This window comes from Rhinolophus hipposideros (assembly GCF_964194185.1).
Source record: "Rhinolophus hipposideros genome assembly, chromosome: 7".
Lineage (NCBI taxonomy): Eukaryota > Metazoa > Chordata > Mammalia > Chiroptera > Rhinolophidae > Rhinolophus > Rhinolophus hipposideros.
In genome coordinates this window covers 6,110,280-6,132,242 of record NC_138053.1, presented here as the reverse complement: position 1 = coordinate 6,132,242, position 21,963 = coordinate 6,110,280, and the positions used below count along the sequence as shown (strand labels likewise).

The window sequence follows — 21,963 nt, the reverse complement described above, 5'->3', positions numbered from 1 at the left end:
CAATGTGAGTGGAGCAGGCCTGGCTGGAGAGCTGGGGGCGACCACCCAGCTGCCCTGGGTCTTCAGGCTGAGCGAGGGGGCTGAGCTGTTCAGAAGCAAGAGGTCCCAACTCCTCCTCCCTGTTCTACCATCCCCCAAACACAAGGTGTCAGGGGTCTTGGCTGTGGAAAGGAGTGCAGGAAGGGCTGAATCCAGTTTCCAAGGGAGACTGTGCAGGAGGGGGAGGGACCCTCGACACCCCCACTGCAGGCTCAGCTCCTGGGCTGCTGGTTTTGTTTTCTTTTAAGTCAGGGCTGAGGCAGCCAGTTTCTCTCAAAATCGTATTGCCTATATACTTGAATTAAAAATATATGGTGGCTCAAACGTGCCTGTGTGCATGGTGGGGGGAGGCCCTCACGCCCATACACACGGGGTCTGTGTCCACGTACCGCGCACACACGCGTGTGTGCCCACACAGTATATATTAACATATATATTGCTCAAGTATATATGCTATTTACAGTATATATCTATATCAACATAAAACACAGGTATTTATACGTGTGTACAATAGATACGCCCTAGGGCCTGGGAGCACTCACGCATTTCTGGGGTCACAGGGCCGACACGCTCGCTCGGCAGGGAGGAAAGGCAAAGTGACATTAGGGAAACGGACAGGAAGGGGTCTGGAAAGGTGCGCCATGGAACACCAAGGCCTTCCCTGGACAGAAAAGGGACTCAGGGCTTCAAGTACTGCCCTGCACACTTGGCCACCCCCATTTTGGAACCAGCAATTTACACATTTTGGTTGTTTTGGAGTTTTGTGCAAAATGAATTAACTTAAAAAAAGGTGAACTCCTCATCAGTGCTTGGGCTCTGAGCATCTGCAAGAATCCAGACGCACAGCCCTGTGTAAGGGGGCGTCCAGGGCGCAGAGTCCCACACGGCTCGAAGCGGGGAGTGGGGGCACCGGCAAGCCCCTCACCAGACCAAGAGCACAGCCCTTGTCCTCTGAGCGTCCCAGGCCCAGCACAAGTCAGTGCTGCCCAAGAAAGAGCAGCAGGAGCGGCATGGGCCACAGCGGGCCCTGGGCACTCAGAAAGCACCCCTAGCTAAGGAGGCGGCACACAGGTTCAGCCCCTCCTCCCTGGGAAGCTCCAGGGGGACAGGCCCACCTTGGCCTGGCTGTCCATCTCCACCTCCCAGTGGCCCTCAGGCCCCTTCTGACGCTCAGACGGGAGCACGGCTTCCTGGGTCCCTGTCAGGGGGCCTGGCTGACAGCCTGAGTGAGGTGCACCGGGGGTCCCCGTCCTGTAACAGACCTCTGCTCCTAGCTTCCTGCTCCAAAGAGGGAGCCAAGGCCGCTAGTTCTCATGTTTGCTCCTGGAGCCATGGGGCACCAGCCAAGCAACGCTGAGCCCCTGGGCCCCCCAGCAGAACTCAGTAGGCCCTGTCTCCTGAAACTGCTGCCAACGCAGCCTGGATACAAATACATTAAATAAGAAACTAAAACAAGGTACGGTTTTCTCTATTAAGGCTCAGATAAGCTGCCTCCCAGGTCAAGTACTCAGGAATGCCAGGCCCAGACTGAGGGGCGGGCAGGCAGCTGAGCTGGGGGCAGAGGCCTTCCATGTCCCCCAGAGTGGGGCAAGGGAGGGAGGCAGGATGACAAGGGGGCCCTGTGCTGGTCTAGTCAACTGTTGGGGAGGAGGGGGGACCTAAGAACCCCCAGACCCAGGACGCTGGGGGTGCCCCCACTGGGGGGAAACCGAGGCTCTGCCTGTCTGAATAGGGTCCAGGGCAAGAAGAAGGGACAGGAGCTCGCACCCTGGGAAGCACGCCCCCATGAGTGAGTGCTTGTGGTGGGGAGGGGCTGGACAAGGCCCCCCTGGCAGTCTTGCTGGGAGGTGGGGCCCAGGCCCTGCGGGTGGGCCCTCCCAGTTCGGGGCCCCACCCGTGCCCCCTGCGTCCTCCTGGGCTGCTCACTGGCCTCCACTCCGGGAACCAGCCCTGAGCTGATGGAACCCGAGACCAGCAACCACAGCACCCAGCTCCACGCCCTCGTGGGGGCCTTCCCAGGCTCCATGAACTCAGCCCAACGTGGCCTACCCCCCAGGATGACACTCAGATGGTAACTCAGTGTCTCACAGGAGGCACCAGCTAACTGCAGTGTCTTCCCCCAGCTGTGGGCATGACCGGATGAGGAGGGTCAGCACACAAGCTCCCTGGGCCTCAGACAGAATTTTCTGGAGTGGGGGTGGGGGGAGGAAAAGGGGGGTTCTCGGGAGGGTCTGGGGGCTCTAGGAAGGCAAGAGGACATGGAGAGACCTTGGCTTGGGCTCCAGGCCTGATAGAGTCAGAAATTGGGGGTGTCTTCTAGGCCCCTTCTTCAGGGGTCCTGGGGCCGATTTTCCAGTCTGTTGAAATACTGTAAGAATCTTCGGGTGGGGCTGGACCCAGGCCGGGAGCGCAGACGGGGAGGAGCGGCAGAGGCCCTCTTAATGCTTCTCTGCTTGGCTGACTTTCAGGGCGCTGATGACGCCATTGATGTTTTCCTCTGGTACCTGCGAGGGGCAGGAGGCGGCAAACACGTGAGCCCCCGGACCCGGCTCCGCGCCCCGGGGGTTGGTGCTGCACACTCACCAGTGCGTGGTCGAACTTGAAAGTACTGATGTAGTAGGCAGGGATGTCTGCGGCAGCCAAGGGCTCGGAGATCTGGGCCACGATGCCACACTCATCTGGGGACAGTAGGGAACCCTGCTCAGCCTCTGGTGGTGCTCTCACCCGGGCGCCCGCCCCGCTTCTCAGCCTTTCCCCGCCCTCTGCCAGAGCACCTCTACTGTACCCACCCTCTTCCCAGAGAAGTCCTACTCCTACTCCTCCCCTGCAGGCTTAGAGCAAAGGCCCCTCCAGCAAGGAACCTTCTGATCCCCTGGGCCAGCAGCAACGAGCTCTCCACCCTCACGGCTCCACCCGGTTCTAACTGTGGTCACTACCTGCCAGTTTCTGTGCTCTGTAGTCCCTCCTCATCTTCCCTGCCATCTTTTGAGTTCTTTAAGATAGAGCTGGGGCAGCGTGGACAATGGGGGACATGGATTCAGGCCCTCTCTTCTGTCACTGACTCTTTTCTAGCCAAATAACTGTGTCCAAGTCACTTCCTCTCTCTGAGCCTCCCTCAGTTTCTTTTTTTTTCTTTTTTTCTCCCTCAGTTTCCTCATCAGAGTCCCCACTGGGTAACGGCCTCTGCCTGTCCTAAAGGCAGTGTCAGGTATTTGGCTGGGGCTGGGACAACTTCCTTTTCTCTCTAATCTCTGAAGCAGGTGCTTTCTGGCCTCTCGAAAACCTCAAGATGACAGACAGGCTTGGGGTTACCCGGGGCTGGTCTTACCCTCACCCACAGCTTCCTCTCTGATTTGAAGGCACCATCCAACGCTTCCTCCTACAGGAAGACCTCCAGAATCTGAGGACCGCTCCTCCATCAACACAATCCTGTGTTGTTTTCCTCAAAGCTACTGTTCTGATTTTGGTGATGATGCATTTCCCCAACATTGTCCCTGACTGAGCAGGGGGAGTGGACGGAAGACTCCAGATCTAGTCATCAGCTCCCATGGGATTCTGAGGCCGGAGCCTGGGAATCAACCTGCATTTCATCCCCATCGTCAAGACACCCAGCAACCCCTCTGCCTCTCCACTCCCTGGCCTTGGTCCTGCTTGCCAGACCCCCCAGGGACCTGCTTTCCCCTTGGTCTGCTGGAGCTCCTGGCAGGACCTGCGGGCCCCTTGGGTGGCTGTGCAGGCCTCGTGCCTGCACTCCTGGTGACCGTCTGTTGCTGTGTGGTGGAGGCTGGTTGTATCCCGAGGCACCTTTAGCTACAGACACAACTATTCCTATAAAAGGAGGACGGGAGGAGATTAGCATCTAGAATGGTGCTTTCCAAACTGTGGCTGTAACCCATGTGTGCCATCAATTTAGAAGGCTGGTGCCCAGCGTTTTACAAAATGACAGAACAGAAAAGGAAAGGTCAAACAGCACAGCATACGGCTAGAGTGAGTCTAGTTCCATGAAACCAGTTGGAGTTGTTTATGTGTCTGCTGGGTTATGATGTGAAATATACTGATTCCAAACCACGGTGAAACACGTGTGGAACCTACCAGTCTAGAATCTTTGAGATTGTGCATTATTTTTCTTGCAGGACTGTTTATAGCTATAAGCATGGCTCTAAAATCCTCTAAAACCCTCAGCACCCAGGAAGGGGAAGGCAGACCCAGCTGGTGCCTGCTCGGCTCACACTCCTTTCACTGTCACTGCCACGAGGCCATGCAGATAAAACAGCTCTCAGCTAGCTATGTGTGGATGTCGACCAATGGAGAGATGGTTCGAGTGTCATCTACTGCCCCACTTTCACTGCCCCTCATCTGAACTGTTTTGGTAATATTATTATCCTGAGTGTATTTTGGTCAACTCAGAACCAAGGCTGGGGATAAAACAATCAGCAGGTATATGCGTCTTCTCGCCCATGGCTGTGTGTCCCCCTGGTGACCCCTGGCTGCTTCCCTTGTCTGCCAGACTTCAGGAAGCAATGGCGGCAGACCCCCTGGTCTGGCATCAGGACCCTGCCCCTCTGCCTGGGATGACCTGGCAAGGTTCTTCTCCCACCCTTTCTTTGGACGCTGCACCCAGGGCCCAGCTGCCTGCAGCCACCTGGGTTCCGTGGAGAGGAGCCGCTATGTCACGCCTCCCTCTGCTGGTACTGCCCTATCCTCCCTGTCAGTCCAGTGGACACGTATACCCACTGGTCAGCTCCAGAGCCACCTCCTCCGGGAAGCCTTCCCTTCCTGAACCTTCTCTAAGACCCCTGGTGTGACAGCGACAGTAACTGCTGCTTGCTAAGCACTCGGTGTAACTGACACCTCCTGGATGCTCAGAGCCACCGTGAGGCAGCACCTACCCTCACCCTTATTTTACAGATGAGGAAACTGAGGCTCAGAGATTAAGCAATCTGCCCAAGCTTACACTGGTGTCTTCCAGCCTCCTTCACCGGTGAGTTCCTCCAGGCTACCGTATCTCCACAACCCTATGACCCTGTACACTGGGCAGCAAATGTGGGCAAAAGAAATGCTGGGGTTTGTGGAGGCCCTGAGAGACAGTCTGGGCCCCCGGGTCAGGCCAGGAGCCTTCAGTGTACATTTCCTAGTTCTCGAGAGAAGAGCCACTGTCCTGCCCCCAGGATGGCTCTGGCTTTGGCCTTGATGTGAGCAGTTGGGGGTACTGTCAGCCCTGCTGGTTACCGTCCACTGTGCACTCATCCAAAGAAAGGCCCAGGTGGCAGAGCCTGGCTCCCTCACCAACCCCTTGTCCCCAGGTCCAAATGCCCTGCCACACCCACGTTCTGTCCCAGGAGCAGAGCTCTCAGGGCTGCTCTGGTGGCCCCTGGCGTAGGCTGAGCTTTATCCAGAACATTCTGAATGTTGTCAATGGGAAATTAGGGCTCACTGCTTCCCCCGGGGCCTGGTGCTCCCCGGAAACCACTGCCCAATGATTTACCAAGAGCCGCCGCTGGATTCAAGTTTCTGGGTCTAACAATCTCGCCTAAGGAAATCATTTCTAACCAAGACAGAGCTCCACTCGCAGGCAGCTCTCTGCACTCACTCTCAGCGGGGCCAGCAGCCTGCGCCCAGTGCTGGCAGGATCGGGGCCATGCTGCCCTGCTGACTGAGGGGTCTGAGGCCTGGGGCCCCTCGGAAAACGCTCACGGGAAGAACGGCCTCCCAAAGACACTGTTTGGACAGTTGTGGAAACTTACTCTACACTGAGTCTTAGGGAATTCCTGTGAATTTTCACCTGTGGGACCAGGTCACTGTGATCCCGGAGGAGGAAGTGCTGGGATGTCTGAGACTTACTGTGAGGTGTTCAGCAAATACATTTATTTATGGGAAGGAAACGTTAACAGCGACAATAGGCATTACCTGTGAGCAGTGGGAATAAGGAGCGATTTTTTTCCCCCTTTTCAATTTTTATTCTGCTCCCCAATGTTCTAACAATAAGCAGGTATTAGTTTTCTTGTGGGGAAAATAAGAGCACTTTGGTTGAAGCCACTCCTCCCATCCTCTGGAAGCCTGGACGTCCGGTCACTCACTGGTCAGGGGCCTAGGGCAGTGGGGACCTCAGGCTCCCTAAGCCTCAGTCTCTCCATCGGAAGCACAGGGTACAGACACAGAGGCTGAGTAACCCTGGATGGCGTGAGTCCCCAGTGCTTGGAAGCACTCAGCAATGCCAGCCCCACAACCTTCCCTGTTGCACCCCAGAGGGCTCACCGAATCCCAGGGGCTGTCCTCCAATTCGCACCATCTTCCAGAGCTCTCCAGATGCGCTTGTGAACAACAAATTACTAGGAAACCTTAAAAAGGAGCGAGAGAAAAACCCCAGAGGCTGTTAACAGTGCTCCCCAGTCAGCTCTCGATGGTACCTTCCCCGCTGGCCGCAGGAGGGGCCTGAGCTCAGGGACCCCAAGGACCATCCCCCCACCCCTGTGAACCACTGACCCACTCTCTTTGCACCCTCCTCGTCCGGGGTTGGGGGACAGGAAGGCAAGGCTGAGAATGGGCTGTGAAACACCAGCCCCTTTGCTAAGATTGTTTAGGATGGCCCTCCCCAGCTCCAGAGAGGGGGCTGAGGGACAAATGGCACGTGGATGACCCGGGGCCTCTGTCTCTCCAAGCTGCCTGTTACCTGTGAGACAGGGCCAGGTCACCTGCAGTGAAGGGTTGTGAAGACCTATTAGGGACAAAGTGGGTGACATCCCCACCACGGAGCTGGCCCACCCTGAGTTGACCTCTACCCTGGGGCCCAGCTCACCTTTGCTGGGTCTGCACATCCATCACCAGGGAAATGTAGCCCTCAATAAGGGAGAAGGAGAAGAAGCGGATGTGGCCACAGTCGTCGCCGGCAGCCATTGGGTCCTTCACTCTGGAAGTGGGGAGCTGGTAAGGGGTGGAGAGGGGGCCCCGCTGCACCCCGAAACCCACCCAGCTCGCCTGCCCACCCACTGGCCTCAGCGTGAGGCGTTGGGAAGAGCACTGCCTGGGGAAGCAGGGCCAATCCTGGCCCTAGCCTGCCTGCGGGGAACTCTGAGCCAGTGTCCCCACCTTGCTGTCCTCATCTGTGAGGCACAGTGATCCCACGGCCCTCGCGGCGGCGAGCACAGCACTTCACAGAGCTGGGAACGCAGCTGGCCCCCCACACACGCCAACCTGCCGCTCCCCAGGCAGGCTGTCCCCGTCCCTGTGTTGACCGACATCTCAGGGCACAGCCTGTAGTCACTGATAGCCCACAGGCCCCTGGCCCCACCCAATCTGGTGTTGGCCTAAACTTAAAATCTGCTCTGAGGAAAAATGCAACGCCTGTCATCTACAGAATGAAAACACCTGAGTTTCCGGCTCCCCAACTGACGGAGAGTGCCCTTGGAGCGCAGGGGACAGTGGGGTATTTATGACATCGACATATACACCGGGCTTCACCAAGCTTTGGGCTTCCCAAGGAAGAACGTCTGCCTTCTGAGAATGAAGCTTTTGGGTAGAGCCATGCTCCCCCCCTCAGACCAGCTTCCAGGGCACATCTGTGACTCCCCGCTCAGAGGAGCTCCCAGGGCACGTCTGTCCCCCTAACGAGGCAGGGGCTCCTAGGCACAGCCGCGTCCTCTTGGCCCGCCCTGCAGCCCCTCCTGCGTGAGGGCCCTACCCGTTGGAGTAGAACATGACATCCATGAGGAGTGTGGCCACTGCAGGAAGCGTGTCGGGGTCCAGGCTGGTGACACAGAACCTGTTGCTCGGGCTGGACAGGGGGTGGATGACAGGCCTCTGGACTGTGGGAGCACAAAGACAAGGGGTGCTGAGGCCGGGAGGAGAGGAGCAGCACGGGGCAGGTAGGGGCCGAGGCAGAGGGACAGCCAGCCAGCAGGCGCTCTGGGGAGGCCCGTCGTCGCTCCACCACCACGTACAGCTCTCCTGGCACTCCAGGCTCACCCCAGGCCCTGGGCCGTGGCACATGTCGTGCGCCTGCGGGAATGCCCTCCCCAACCTCCACCACCTGGCTTAGCTGCTACTTGTTCTCCAAGTCAGCTGGAGAGTCACTGCGTCTGGGCGGTCCGTCCTGCCCCCCTGGGCCAGGTCAGCAGTGACCTGGGGCCATCTGGCGGGATCCTGGCTGGACCTCGAGAACAGGGCCTGCCCGGGACTGTGGTACCATGTACGCCTGCGCTCAGCTGGTGCTCTGACAATGGGCTGTTCCACAGCAGGAACGGGTCACTTCTTGAGGTCTCCCTGCACAGACGCCCCGCCTGCCCCACTCACCCATCTTGGGCTTCACGAAGCCGTTGGTGATGCCAAGGTTCTCGGCTGCCACTGTCTCGCCATTGACAACCCGCAGGATGGTGAACTCTGATGACAAGGTGTGGGTGACGAGGGGCAGGTCCCGCTCGCGCACCTGGCGACAGGGAGGTGAGCACATGAGTGTCCTGTGGTCCCTGAATGGAGTGGGACTGGGGTCTCTGGCCCTCTGAGAGTATGTCCCCAGAAGCAGCTTCCTGTCCTTGCCTCCTGCCGTCCTGGTGGGCGATGGCGGGCTGGTAGCAGGGGCACAACTCGGGGGCACCAGGGGGGATGCAGACGGGAGGAGACCGCACCGAGGGCCCGGAGGTGCACGTCTGTCCCCACCCCACCTTCTGTGCTGGGCCCTGACTGTCCCTGCCCCGTCCTGGGCCCGTGGAAGAAGAAAACGAATGACATGGTGGTCAGGTGCTGGCCTCGTGACCAGACACACCTGCCACCCCAGGGGAGGGGTGAGGGAGTGGGGAGCCAGGTGTCCAGCTGGGAGGGTCCCCCATTCACATGTGCCCCCCAGCCCTTACGTCCTGGCCTCCAGGTCAAACCACGCAAAAGGCAGGTGGTGGGTGGGGTGGGCAGAGCCCTGGAGCCCAGCTGGGCCATGCCGACACTTGACTGATGACCCCAAAGTACCCCTGACCTCTCTCTGATCTGATCAGAGAATGGGGGCCACAGAACTTTACAGACTCCGTCTGCGGGGGTGTCCACACCACCCAAGGCCCAGGGTGCACCGCTGCGGTTACCAGGATGAAGTCCGTCTGGTAGGTGGACAGCATGAACACGGAGATGTTCTGGTCGGCCAGTGGGGCGATGACCGACTTGGCGATTTTGGTCACGCCGATGGGCTGGGAGCTGGAAAAGCTGCCGCCGCCTGACACCACGTTGAGGGCCAGCCAGGTGGCATCTGCCACACTGAGGTGCTCCGACGAGGGCAGCTCTGGAGGAGGACACAAAGCAGGCCTGTGACTGATGGGCCCCAGGTCCCCAGGGCAGCACAGGGCAGGCCCCGGAGGTGGGGACCGAGACGTGGGAGCAGCTCTAGGACCTCGGCTGCCCGCCCTCTGGCCTCAGTGCCCGCACCTGTCAGAGGATGGGACCGGCCTCCAAGGTCCTGCCTTGGGAGGACAGAGACGGGAAGGCCCCGAGCAGACTTTGGACGAGCCAGGTGGCTCAGCCCAGCAGGAACCACAGGGACGTGCGGTTGATCTATGCTTGGCCTGTTTCCTCAGCCATGAAATGATAATCAGCAGTCAGAACCAATTTTGTTATTTTTAGTTCTCACCACCCTTCTGGGTGCCAGGTGCTGCCATCACCAGGTGGATCCTGTGGTTTTCCAACTGGGTTCCCAGGAACCTACCAGGAGGCTGGGGTTGGACGGGAGGCCAGGAACAGACAGGGTGGGGGCTCTGGATTTCTTCCGTTTCAGTCACACAGCTCTAGGAGGGCTCCTGATAATGCCACCTGATAATTGGTGGGCAGTGACTATCACCCAAGGACCTCCTGAGAGCCCAGGGGCCCTGGGGTTGGCACCAGCAGGGGCAGGGTGGGGCAGGCTCCGAGCGGCAGCAATCGCCCAGTCTCCCTGACTGGCTCATGAAGACCAGATTCCAAACGCGCAGCCCATCCCTCCTGCCCGGTCCTGCCGAGCGCTCCCAGGGGAGCCTGCACACGGGACACGCGTACACACATCTCCGTGGACATGCAGCCAGAGCCAAGCACAGCTGCACACAGCACTCTCCGTGCGTCACACGCACCTGCTCACACTCACCCCACGAAAGGACTGTCATTACCACTGGAGACACCACAAACCAGAGCTCTGAGACGGCAGTGATTTGCCCACGATCACTTAGGGAATAACAGTGCCATGATTCAAACCCAGGTCCGATACCCTCATGCTCTGTCCTGGGCACTGAACGAGAAGGGCCAGGTCCCCGGGAAGGGGAGGTGGCTATAAAAAGGGGCCCAAACATTGGTGAGCTGAGGGGCCTATGGTGATGATGAGGATGGTGGTGCCCCAGGAAAGGCTGTGCTGGCCTCAGGGAAGATGGCTCCCAAGGAGGGGAAACTGAGTGGGACCCCACCAGGCTCCTACCTGCCCAGCTATGGTCGCCATGGTGACCACAGTCTAGTGAGCCCATTGGTCCTGCTGGCTGAGAAGGGCTAGTCCTCCTCCAGGATGGCTGGAGAGGCAGACAGCTTCCCAGAAAAGGAAAAAGGTTTGGGAGGCAGAGCAGGACAGAAGGCTTTAAAAGGCCCAAGTGGCCATGTCTAGCCTCTCTACCTATTGTCTGGGGTGTCAGAAAAGAGATTTCTCAGCTGAAGTACTGCCAGAGCAAACATACTTCCCAGAAGTGGAGTCCCAGCTCACTTCTGAAATTCTAATAATTCTGCTCTTGGCTCTCAGCCCTTGATAGATGCCCCTGAGGTTCTTTAAGTGGCAGGTCCGGATTGAGAGGATGGGCAGCTCTGGACCTGTGGTTATCTCTCTGAGGCTTCCAGAAGGGTGAGCTCTGTCAGAGCAGAGAAAGCAGCTGGAGACCATGGTGTTCGCTGCTTTCAGCCCCACGGACCCCAAACGCTGCCCTGGCCTTCTGGGGGAGAGGGAAGGGCAGTCTGGGCCCCATCCTCATCCTGGGCCAAGCCTTGGGATGCCCAAGGCACTGCTTTGGGCACATGGAGATAAGCCGCCAGGCGGTGGCAAGCTGGCTCTTCCCTAGAAAAAAAGTGGACCCATTCCAAGACTGAAGTGGATTATCTCTGTCATTGCCCATTGTCTGAGACCCTAAAAATAGTCTCAGAGCTGAGGACACACCATGGGAGAGGAGGTGACAGTGTCTCAGCACCCCCACCCCAGCCACCAATTTGGACAACTCTGATGCTGGGTGGAGCCCCGCACCTCCTCAGGAGTCCCCTGTTCTGGCGGCAGGACCTGCAGTACCCTGTGCTCCACACCGAGCCTGTGTTTCTCAGGCTCCTCCTACCTGGCCTGCAGCAGGGTCAAGAGTCCTGGGGTGGGGCAGGCAGGTTTCATCCTGGCTGTGTGACCTTGGGCAAGGCCACCATCCCTTGGGTTTTAGTTTTCAAATGCGGGATAATGCAATCAAGACCTATTCCAGAAGATGCTTGGAGGGTTAAATGAGACAATCCCCATGAAGTGCTTAGCTGTGTGCCGGGCGTCCATGAGAGTGCTCATCAAATGCCAGAGCCTGTATGTTGTTACGTGGCTGGTGGCAGCTACTGCTGGATGGGGGTTGGGTAAAATGTATAGAGTTTTAACAATGTGCAGTTTCACTGTCTAGAAGTACAGCTGACCCTTGAACAACACTGAACAACACAGGCTTGAACTGCCTGGGTCCACATATGCGCCTCACACATTTTTTTTTTAACAGGACTTTATTGGGGAACAGTGTGTACTTCCAGGCCTTTTTTCCAAGTCAAGTTGTCCTTTCAGTCTTAGTTGTGGAGGGTGCAGCTCAGCTCCAGGTCCAGTTGCCGTTTTCTAGTTGCAGGGGGCACAGCCCACCATCCCTTGCGGGAATCGAACCGACAACCTTATGGTTGAGAGCCCGCGCTCCAACCAACTGAGCCATCCGGTGGCTCAGCGGCAGCTCAGCTCAAGGTGCCATGTTCAATCTTAGGTGCAGGGGGCGCTGCCCACCATCCCTTGGAGTTGTTGAGGAATTGAACTGGCAACCTTGTGGTTGAGAGCCCACTGGCCCATGTGGGAATTGAACCTGCAGACTTCGGAGTTAGGAGCATGGAGCTCTAACCGCCTGAGCCACCGGGCGGGCCCACGCCTCATACATCTTGAGCATGCCTTACAGACCTGAGAGGGAGGGAGGTGGCCCTGTGTTTGGGATGAGGCCACAGAAGCCCCAGGTTGCTAGACCAGAATCATAAGCAGGAAGTAGCAGGGCTGGACAGGAACCTGGGTCTTCCTGTATTAGTCCGGTGTGAAGCCAGGTGTTACCTCTCAACATTTTCCACTGTCCACCTTTCGGCCAGGCATAGCCCAACGAGCCTGTCCTGCCCCATCGTGTTACAGATCCCAGTGACACAGGTAAGGGGACTGCGATGGGTGGGGGCCAGTGAGGGGTCCTGATGAGCATTGCACCCCTCTAGCTGCAAACCTAAGATGCTGCCCACTACCCACAGGCAGGGCAGGAGCTGCTGTTCCTATTATTTTGGGTCCCCGAGTGCATCTAGCATTGCACATAGTAAGTGCTCATTAAATATATAAAAGATTGAATTACACACAGGCGCGCGCACGCATGCACGCGCACGCACACACACACACACACACACACCTTCTGTTTGCCACACAGACATACAGCATGATTTGAGCCAAGAACCTCTAAAATTCCACATTAAACAGAAAGCTGTCTGGTTAATGTCATTGACAATCACCCCACCCTCCCTGGAGAGGCTCAGCATTTAAATATACATGCAAACTGTGGATAGCTGCTGGTTCCTGACCTGAGAGCTTTACGCCTAACCAAGGCACCCTGACCGATGTTAACAATGCGGAGGGAGGCTCCTTGGTGAGAAGCAGTGTTTGTGGAACTGAGAGACAGGGCGCCATCCTTCACACGGCACGGCATAGCCAGCATCTGTCCCGGTCCCACGGTGGAAGCCACAGACCAAACCTTGAAGAGGAGCCTCCTAAGATAAACACCCTAGAGCTCAAGTGAGAGGGTGAAACGAGGTATTCCTGCCTCTCGCTGCAGCCCCCACCCCAAATCCTGCCCTCTGAGAGCCTTCCCAGAATGCTGTGGCCACACACTGGCCCACGCCCCTTCTCAGCTGCTCCTGACCCTGGTCTGTCGGGAACCACCACACCACTTCCCAGAAGCTTCCGCTGGAGCCACCCTGTGGGCACTTCCTGCTTTAGACAGGCCCATTCATAATGACCCTGGGCACCTCAATGTCAGCTTTCCCTTTTGCAAAATGGGTCTTTACTCTTCACCCTCAGGTCACTGAAATGATCCCAGGGGGTGCTTCATCTCTGCAGCGGGGTACAGGGGAGTCTTTTCTGTATACTTTCCCCTTGTAGCTCCACAAAAGGAATATGAGAGATACTACTTTAAACACACACAACTTTTTCTCAGGCAGCAACAGCTCTCCAAACAGCCTGGTTGGCTGGCCTGGAAGCGAGACCATTACCCAGAAGTCACAGAACCCTGAGGCTCCTGGGGTTGGAGGTGGTGTCTCTGATTCCAGGTACATTTCCAGGGCCTAACAAGATTCCGGCACTTCCCAGATGCTCAGTAAATACTAACTGCCTCCTGCAACCTTGGGGGCGGGCTCAGATAACCAGCCATTCCGCCACACGACATCACCCCTGTTATTGACAATTCCTGCAAACATGGCCTTCCAGGACCTGCGAAACCAGCTTACCATGTCCCACCAGGTCCCACGGGCTCCCTCTCTGCCTGCTCTGCTCACGGTATTCTCTCATTTGCTGCTTCGAGAAATAGAGACTTCATCTTGTCTGGGAAGGGGGATTAGATAAGAGTATCTACTCCCAGAGAACAGATCCTCTGGGGCGTTCCTCCTGTCTGAGGTACCACAGTTCTCAGCAGTTCTGTGGAAAGGCGTATGTGCCCATAAGAAAATGAAAGTGTGTTTAGGTTGCCCAAGCATACAGTCTCCACGTGACTGTGCTTCATGGTTAGGGCCGAACTTCTATCCGTGGCTCCTGTGCTCAGAAAACACGTGATGAGTGAGTGTGAGCGAGTGCCTTCGATGGTGAGGCAGGGCTCCCCTGGGGCCTGCTCCATCCTTGCTCTGGCCAGGCAGTTGCCCCCTTGGAGACAGGGAAGGACACTGTGCCCTTGAAATGTGGGGGAGTGAGCCCAGCTCTTACGCTTGCTTGGTGTCCTGGAGCATGTGAGGGTAAGGATGACAGAGCATAGTTGGGGAGGTCGCTTCCCTGGGGTTTGAACACAAATTGACACCTGCTGACCCCATAATGCTATTTCTCAGACCCTATTTTAGGAATCAACCTGAATAAGAATAAATGTTACACATTTACAGAGTTCAAAAATTTATCATTGGAGAAAAATTAAAACAACTTTAATTCTAACCAAAGGGGCAGACCCTTACCCAGGCCTGCTATGAAAGGCTGTGATATCACAGGAAATTTTAAGTTGCGGTGTTAAGTGAAAACATTTCTAGATATAATATGGTCATAAGTAAATTAAAAAGTGACAAGCTGCACACAGAATGAAGTTGGAAAGAAAAAGCTAAAAAGTTACTAATAGTTTTATTTGGGGTGGGACTAAGTTTTTATAAAAATGTCAAATTTGTTGCATCTGCTGCACGTTTTGAAGAATGTAACTTAGTGATTCAGAGTGGACACCAGCTTTGGGGGAAGTCCAGCTCCCCCTGCTTGGCCCTTTCTGTTCTCAGCTCCTATGGATACAAACAGCACCACCTCCTCAGAGATGAACGTGTATCCTATATCCGTCAGGTCAGCACGTCAGCACGAGTGAGTGAATGTTCGCTGTTACTTTAGAGCAGGACAAGCACAATACACTTTAACAATAAAACTAAAAGGATGCAGGAAGGGGAGAAAGGGGAACAATTGCTAATGGGTAATGGAGCTTCTTTTTGGGGTGCTGACCGCACTCTGGGAATCGGAGCTGTGACAGCTGCACAATCTTGTGGATACCAAAAAAACCACTGAACTGTCATGAACTTCACAATGGTGAATTTTAGGGTATGTGAATTTATCTCAGTTGAGAAAATAGGGAAAAGGTAAAGACAGCCGTGAAAGGATGGTAACGGGCTTGCTCCAATGGGAACAAGGACGAAGGACAATTTAAAGCACCTCGCTCACAGGAGATGCTCAAGGAAACAGGTGCCTTCCTTCTTGGCTGGGTAAGCACTGTGTTTCATTGGACCCGTTAGCCCTGGGGCCTTCCCTGGGCAGTCTCACGAGCAGTTGGGGGTGGGGGAACACGGGGAGAGGAGAAAGACTCTCTGCCGACTTTCTAACCCACCAGCCGGTGGAGGCAGAAATTAGGAGGAGGCAGCCAAGGCTGACTGCAGGGCACAGTGCAGCCAAGTTCTGAGAGAAGTACTCACCCAGGAACCCTTCCTCATCAACAATGATGGTGTAGTCCTCTGGCGTCTCAGTCAGACTGAAGAACTTGCACCTGGGTGGACAAACAGATACAGCATTAGTCCTGGCAGGGCCCCGTGGCAGCCACCCACCTACGACCCAACAGGAGATAGCTCGGCGTACCTGAGCTCGAACCCCAGGTTGTGCCTGACCTCCAGTGAGCTGCTTATCTCTCTCTCTCTCCATTGCCCCTTATCCCCTGTTCTGACTCAGGAAGTCATGGCAATTACCTCCTCTGCACCCTCCGATCTTTGGGGACCCCTGAGCTGGCCAGCGTCTAGGGTCCCATACAGCCCCATGGATCTTAGATCTTTTTCTCAGGGGAGGAAGTGGCTGAAGGGTGCGCTGGCAGGAATCGTGCAGATGAACTGTCTTTTCCATGCGCGCCCCACGCTTTGACTTCCAGGCCACCTCACTGCCCCCCCTCCCCTACATTCATGGCCCCAGCACCTCTCCTCACCAACTGGAGAGTTCCCACTGCCCTTTAGGGCCTAATTCCCATCCCCATGACAGCCCAGACTTTAGGGTACTTTTCTTCCATGCACAGGAGTGGTATGGGCATCTCTGCCAGTTTTGGGGTATGGATCCCTGAACTGCGACACGTCCACCGTGGTAATACTGCTTAGCCCGGGGTATATGTTGCTCATCCCCCACCCCCACCCCAAAAGCGTCCAATTCCCAAGGCCAGGGACCGGCAATCATTCTGCCCCTCTTTATCAAACCCCTGAGCACAACCCCGGTGTTAGCAGACACACCAGGTTCTGTGTCCAAGCTTTCCATCATGGAGTGCGGGGAGGGGTCACCACCCCTCAATGCCTGTCTCCCCATTTCCCATGCAATCAGAATGGCCTCTGGAACACCCCGCGTGCAGCTACAGGGAGAGACAGTTTGCACAAGCGTTGGCGTGCAGGAAGCTGCCTGTGATCATTTACCTGGTATCTCTGCTCTTAAGAGTGAGGCCCAGCACGGGCTCCAGGCCTAATGTGCAAAACTCATCCACCTTGGGAACCATAACAGAAAGAGGCCCAACGAGGAACCCCAGCAAGGGCCCGAATATAGTCTCTACAAAGATTAAAGTGGAAAAGGCATCGTGAAGGGGGTGCAGCATTACAGGGGTTGGGGTGGCCGGGATGTCCATGGCCCTTCCTTGTGGCCCTCCTGCAACACTGAAGCCTTAGCAACAGAATCTCTGCAACACCCTTTTTACTTTATTCTTTAAATTTTTCACAGGGCATGAGAGCAACTGGAACTGGTAGGAATGCAAAATGGTACAGCCATGTGGGAAACAGTCTGGCAGTTGCTTATGAAGTTAAACATACACTGACCACATGACTCAGCAACCCCACTCCTGGATATTTACTCAAGAGAAATGAAAACATATGCACACACAAAGACCTGTATGCAAAGGTTTACAGCCTTTATTTGTAATCACCTCACACTGGAAACAACCGAAATATCCTCCCTTCAGCTGGAGAACTGGATGAACTGTGTTACTTACTGGTCAGCAACAAGAAGGAACAAATTACTGACTTGTGCAGTAAAGTGGATGAATCTCAAATGCATTCTGCTAAGTTAAAGCCAGAATAAAAAGGTTACAATACTCTGTGATCCCACTTACATGACATTCTGGAAGAAGCAAAGCTGTCAGGGCAGAGAACAGATCTGTGGTTGCCAAGGGCTGGGCTGGGACTGACTTTAGAGGGGCCCCCGGGAACTTCTGTTTCATAATCTTAATTGTGGAGGTGGTTACAAGATCATAAACGTTTGTCAAAACTTTAGAACTGTACCCTAAAAAGGGTAACTTTTACTGTGTGTAAATTATATCTCAAAGAACTTGACTTTAAAGAAAATGTGCCAGAATCGTAAACAAGGTGGCATTTATTCTCTTCTCCTCTGACATTCTGCTCAACCAACAGCACACCCTCTTCCATTTTCCTCTAGCTCTTTGGTTTTCAAATGACATCTCTGGCCCTGCCTGTCCCATATCCAATTTGCAACTATTGCCCGGACAAATGGAATCTATAATTGCTTGGGACAACAACAAATTGTCACCTTAGTAAGTGGTAATCACTGGTCTGGCCTCGCTCCTTCTTGGGGACTCCTGTGCACTAAGAGCCTTGGAAGTCCCCCTAACCCCCCTGAACCCCTCCCACTGTCACCGGATTGCCATCAGTACATACACCCTGGGTGGGGAGTGGCCATCCAGCATCTGAGAGAGCCCTGTGAAGGCAAACAGATGTGGCATTTGCTCCCAGTGCCCTCTTGGCTGTGAGGGACACTCCAGAAATAGAAAATATAAATCACCCTGGAGCTACAAAAACCAGCAGAAGGCAACAGCGGCCTCTGTGTAAACGGGGTATAAATACGTCGCTGATGTGACCTGTCTTACCCTTCAAGACACAGTTTAAGCATATCCTCTGGGGCAAAACCTTTTCTGATTGGCACCAGCCACCTCCTTTCCCTCACCTCCCACCATGGGAGTGATCCTTCCTTGACCGCCTATATATACCTTTATACTATGTCTATGAGGGGATGTTAAGGCCAGTGTGGGGAGCTGGGATGGTGGTACATCGCAACTCTAGGAGAAGGTTCATTCGTCTCCTAGTGTATGTGAAGTATGCACTTACAGTTGGGCAGTGCACAACCTGTGCAACCGCGCATGATGGTCCTGAATACTTTCCACAATGTTACAAATAACACTTGTTTTCTCCAGTAAACCATAAACTCTCATAGGCAAGGACTGTGGGTTCTCTATACGCACCCCTAGTACCAACACTGGCTGGGCATTGAATCAACACTCATGGGCAGGTTGGTGATGAGCAAAAGAAGGGGCTACGGCCACACACCTACCTCCAAAGCCAGAGAAGCCCTAATCAGAACAAACTCTTCTTGCCCTGGTGTGGCACTGCCTTGGTTTACTCCTCCGGGAGACACTAAAGTCTCCAGTCCCAACTCGCACTCCAATGAGTCACGGCTAGATCCACACCCCAGATGCTGGGTCCCTGCTGTTTGTGGCCTCGGAGTACTTTGTCTACAAGGAGCTGGAAAGAGCACCAGAATCCAGCAATTACCTAGCCTGCTGCTCAGTGCTGTTAGGAAACCAGAGGAGCAGCAGGAGGAGATCTGTTTGCCCTCGAGATGCCCTCCTGGTACTTAGGAACAGGATGAAACAACAGAAGAGGAAGCAGCATGGCAGAGCAAGTAGCCCGCGGTCCTGGAGTCAAGAGGCCTGGGTTTCAGCCCCAACCTGGCACCTGGGGGTGGTGAGCCCTGGGCTGCTTCATTCCTCTGCACAATGGGGGCAGGTCCAAGGTGGACTAGTTCCCATCCAGTTCCAGCTTGGGCAGTGCATGGGCCGCCTGGAAGCCTGCCAGCTCCACAGCAGGGTGGACCTCAAGGGGCTTGGCCAACAAGGCAGAGAGACGATCCCAGAACCACTGAGTGCCTAGAAAACATCTTTCAAGGGTAGGCAAAGACCCCAACCAGCTCCGATCAGAACCCAAGACAGATCTGATGCCTAGGGCTCTGGGCAGGTTGGTGCAGCACAACTCTGGGGAGAGGACTCATTCATTCGACAGTCTACATGAAGAGTGCCCGTAGAGGTGGGCAGTATACAGCCTGTGCAACTGTGTGCAGTAAGTTACTTGGCAGGTCCTGCAGGAGCAGTCAGGTAGATGGGACACAAAACTCTAGAGCCCTGAGCAACGAGGGAGGGAGGGAGGAAGGAGACTGGGGAATAGCAGCTCCGGGGAGAGCCCTCACTCATTGTGGTTCAGGCACACCCCAGAATCACGCAAGCCCCGCCTAGGGAGTGCCAATGCATCCCTGTGCTCTGTGAACAGAGATGAGGGCAGTCCACACCACAAGTCCTTGTCTGTTCCGAGCCTCATGGCCAAAATGGAGCGTGCCCAGGTGAAGCGAGGGGACTCTAGATGGTGCCCCTTCGGCCTGGAGGAAGATTCCAGCCACCACCTTTAAATCTCTGTAGTTACTATGGACCACGGGATGGAAGCAATGCTGCTGCTTCTGGCTTTGTGACCCTAGGCAACTTATTTAATGTCTCTGTGCCTCAGTTTCTTCATGTGTACAACGGGGATAATAACAGTATCTACTTCATAGGGCTGTTGTTGAAGAGTAAATGAGTGAATACCCAGTATGATTATGGTAAATACTCAATATGTTGGCTATTTCTTCTTGGTGGGCAGAGAAAGCTAAAGAGGAGACCACAGGAGGCCTGCTTGTGTTCCGAGTGAAGAAAAGCTCTAAAGCCAGCAGACTATAGAGACCAGCAGGCTGGCCTGGGAGGCAGTGAGTTATCAGTTCTCGGAGGGGCTGAGCCTCAGGCAGACAGGCTCTGGGGTGATGCTGCCTCACTGGGGAGGATGGATTAAGCTGAGTCTCCAATTCTTTGAAACACCTGGTTCCTACACACTTACCCCAGGCAATAAGCTTTTGTGGAAAAGTCTGCATTCACCTGCCCAGTAGCCCAGCTCCTAGCCAGCGAAGGAATGATGGTTTATGATGGGAGAGAGGGACCTAGCCTGACAGTGCCAGGGAATCTGTGCTGGAGCCAAACCTGCAGCCCTGGGCACTGACCCCACCTGGTCCCAGCTCCCTGACATGCCATGCTGAAGTCCCAGCGATTTTCACAGACATGGTGCATTTCCCAGCACAGGGACCGTCCAGATTGGGGTGCCACGGGGGGTGACCTGACACATCATCTTTGGGGGGGAGCTCCTATCAGCATCCGTCTTGCCTTCTCCATTCACCCTCCGGCTGAGTGATGGCCTCACAAGGCTAGGCGAGCTCCTTTCCTCTTGGTTCCTAACACCACGAAGACGCCGTCATGTAGTCAGCGTTCAGCAAAGGCTGCTGTACGTGGAATCTCATGCAGAAGACCCAGGTCTCTGGGAAGTGGAAGCTAGCCTTGTAGGCCAGGCCCCATCTGGGACTGGGACCTGCTGCCTGCAGGGTTATGATGCCCTGTGCCAGCCAGACCCTGCCGAGGTCACCTGCTAGCTCTTCACAGAGTAAGTCCAGACCTTTGCAGTTAGAGCCTGGGAAGTCAGGAGGCTTTGAAACGAGCCCAGAGCCTTCACACACACTAAATGGACCTGGCAAACAGGACTGAGAACAGGTTGCTAGCATGTTCCAGGTACCTGTTTACAAACCAGTCTCAGTCCTTTGTTCAAGTAGGGCCTCTGAATGCCCATGAACCCATTTTGAATTTCAGCACCAGCTTGGAAAGCCAGGAGTGTGTCTTGCAAAGTGTAGTCATTCAGTGTGGAACAGGGGGGTTTTCATCACAGCAAGGCCAGGAGGGGCAGGGGCTGACCTGCTTGTGAGGGCCGCCCGCCCTGTCCCAGCTGCGGCTTTCCTCAGTGTAGCACAGGAGCCTTTGACAGCACATGGCGAGTGAAGAAGGGCTCTGGGCCTGCCTACGGTGCTGGTCTCACTCGTTCCGGGGGATCCGCCTCCCAAAGGAAAGCCAGGAGGATGGGGTGTGTCAGGCTTTGTTCTCTTCACCAGTTACGGCCTTTTCATTGGTTTCCCCTGGATCCTCAATAGGTCGCTTGTGTTATTTACATTTTATTTCTACTGTCTTTATCAATTAGAGGCGGCTGTTTCAAGTTGTAGTTAGAAACAAAGCCCTGCATTGGTTCTGTGATTTGAAAGGTAACCCTGAACGGGAGATTCTTTTCTGTTAAGACGAAAAAAAATCTGCTACGTCACGGGCAGCAGGAGAGACAGGGCGGGCAACATCGCTCACCAATTTTAGGGGGACTACAGGACTGCAGAAAGGGGATGGGTAGGGCAGAAGGAATCAGAGGGGTCTGGATAAAGCCACTGAGACCCAGGCAACAGCCTAAAACTGTGGCTAGATCAGTCAGTCATTCAACAAACCAGTCAGATATTGTTTCAGCTGCGAGGGACATACATTACATAAAACAACTAGAATTTACATGTGAGGGGAGGGCAAAGAAAAGAGAGAGTGGGTCTGGTGGTGGTATGCGCTGCAGAACAAATGAAGTAGTGCAGGAGGGGCAAGGGTTAGCAGAATAGGGGTTTGTAATTTAAAAATAGAGTAGGGGGTGGTTGCCAGGGGCTGAGGAGGGAGACATGGGGACCAGTTGTTTACTGGGTACAGAGTCTCAGATTGGGAAGATGAAAAAGTACCAGAGCTGGATCGCGGTGATGGTTGCACAATGTGAATGTACTTAATGCCACTGAGCTGCACACCAAAAAAATGGTAAATTTTGTGTTATGTATATCTGGACACGAAAAAAAAAAAAAAAGTTGAGCAGGGAGGGGACGATCCCCACAAGAGCTGCAGGAGGTGGAAGGGTGCGCATGCTGCTGTCTCAGAGGCCAGAGGGAGGGCCCGTGTGTGCACAGCCCTAAGCTGGGCACATGCTGGGAATGACAGAGGCCAGGGTGAGTGGGTCAGGGGCATGACAGGCAATGATGTCAGAGGT

At 55.1% G+C, this 21,963-nt stretch overlaps 2 protein-coding genes across 2 annotated transcripts in view; both read right to left on the bottom strand.

Annotated features, from left to right (window-relative positions):
- The window catches only part of GTF2IRD2B (GTF2I repeat domain containing 2B), a 360,110-nt gene that overhangs the window by 136,436 nt on the left and 201,711 nt on the right, over positions 1-21,963 (bottom strand). The gene's annotated exons all lie outside the window — the stretch shown is intronic.
- CASTOR2 (cytosolic arginine sensor for mTORC1 subunit 2) overlaps positions 460-21,963 on the bottom strand; it is a 46,455-nt gene continuing 24,951 nt past the window's right edge. Inside the window, exons 2-9 of the mRNA XM_081053379.1 lie at positions 15,451-15,521; positions 9,105-9,298; positions 8,329-8,461; positions 7,718-7,841; positions 6,836-6,946; positions 6,295-6,377; positions 2,623-2,717; positions 460-2,543 (exon numbers count right to left, since the gene is read on the bottom strand). Coding sequence (XP_080909505.1) covers positions 2,478-2,543; positions 2,623-2,717; positions 6,295-6,377; positions 6,836-6,946; positions 7,718-7,841; positions 8,329-8,461; positions 9,105-9,298; positions 15,451-15,521 — 877 coding nt within the window. The 3' untranslated portion in view covers positions 460-2,477. The remainder of the gene's footprint in view (positions 2,544-2,622; positions 2,718-6,294; positions 6,378-6,835; positions 6,947-7,717; positions 7,842-8,328; positions 8,462-9,104; positions 9,299-15,450; positions 15,522-21,963) is intronic.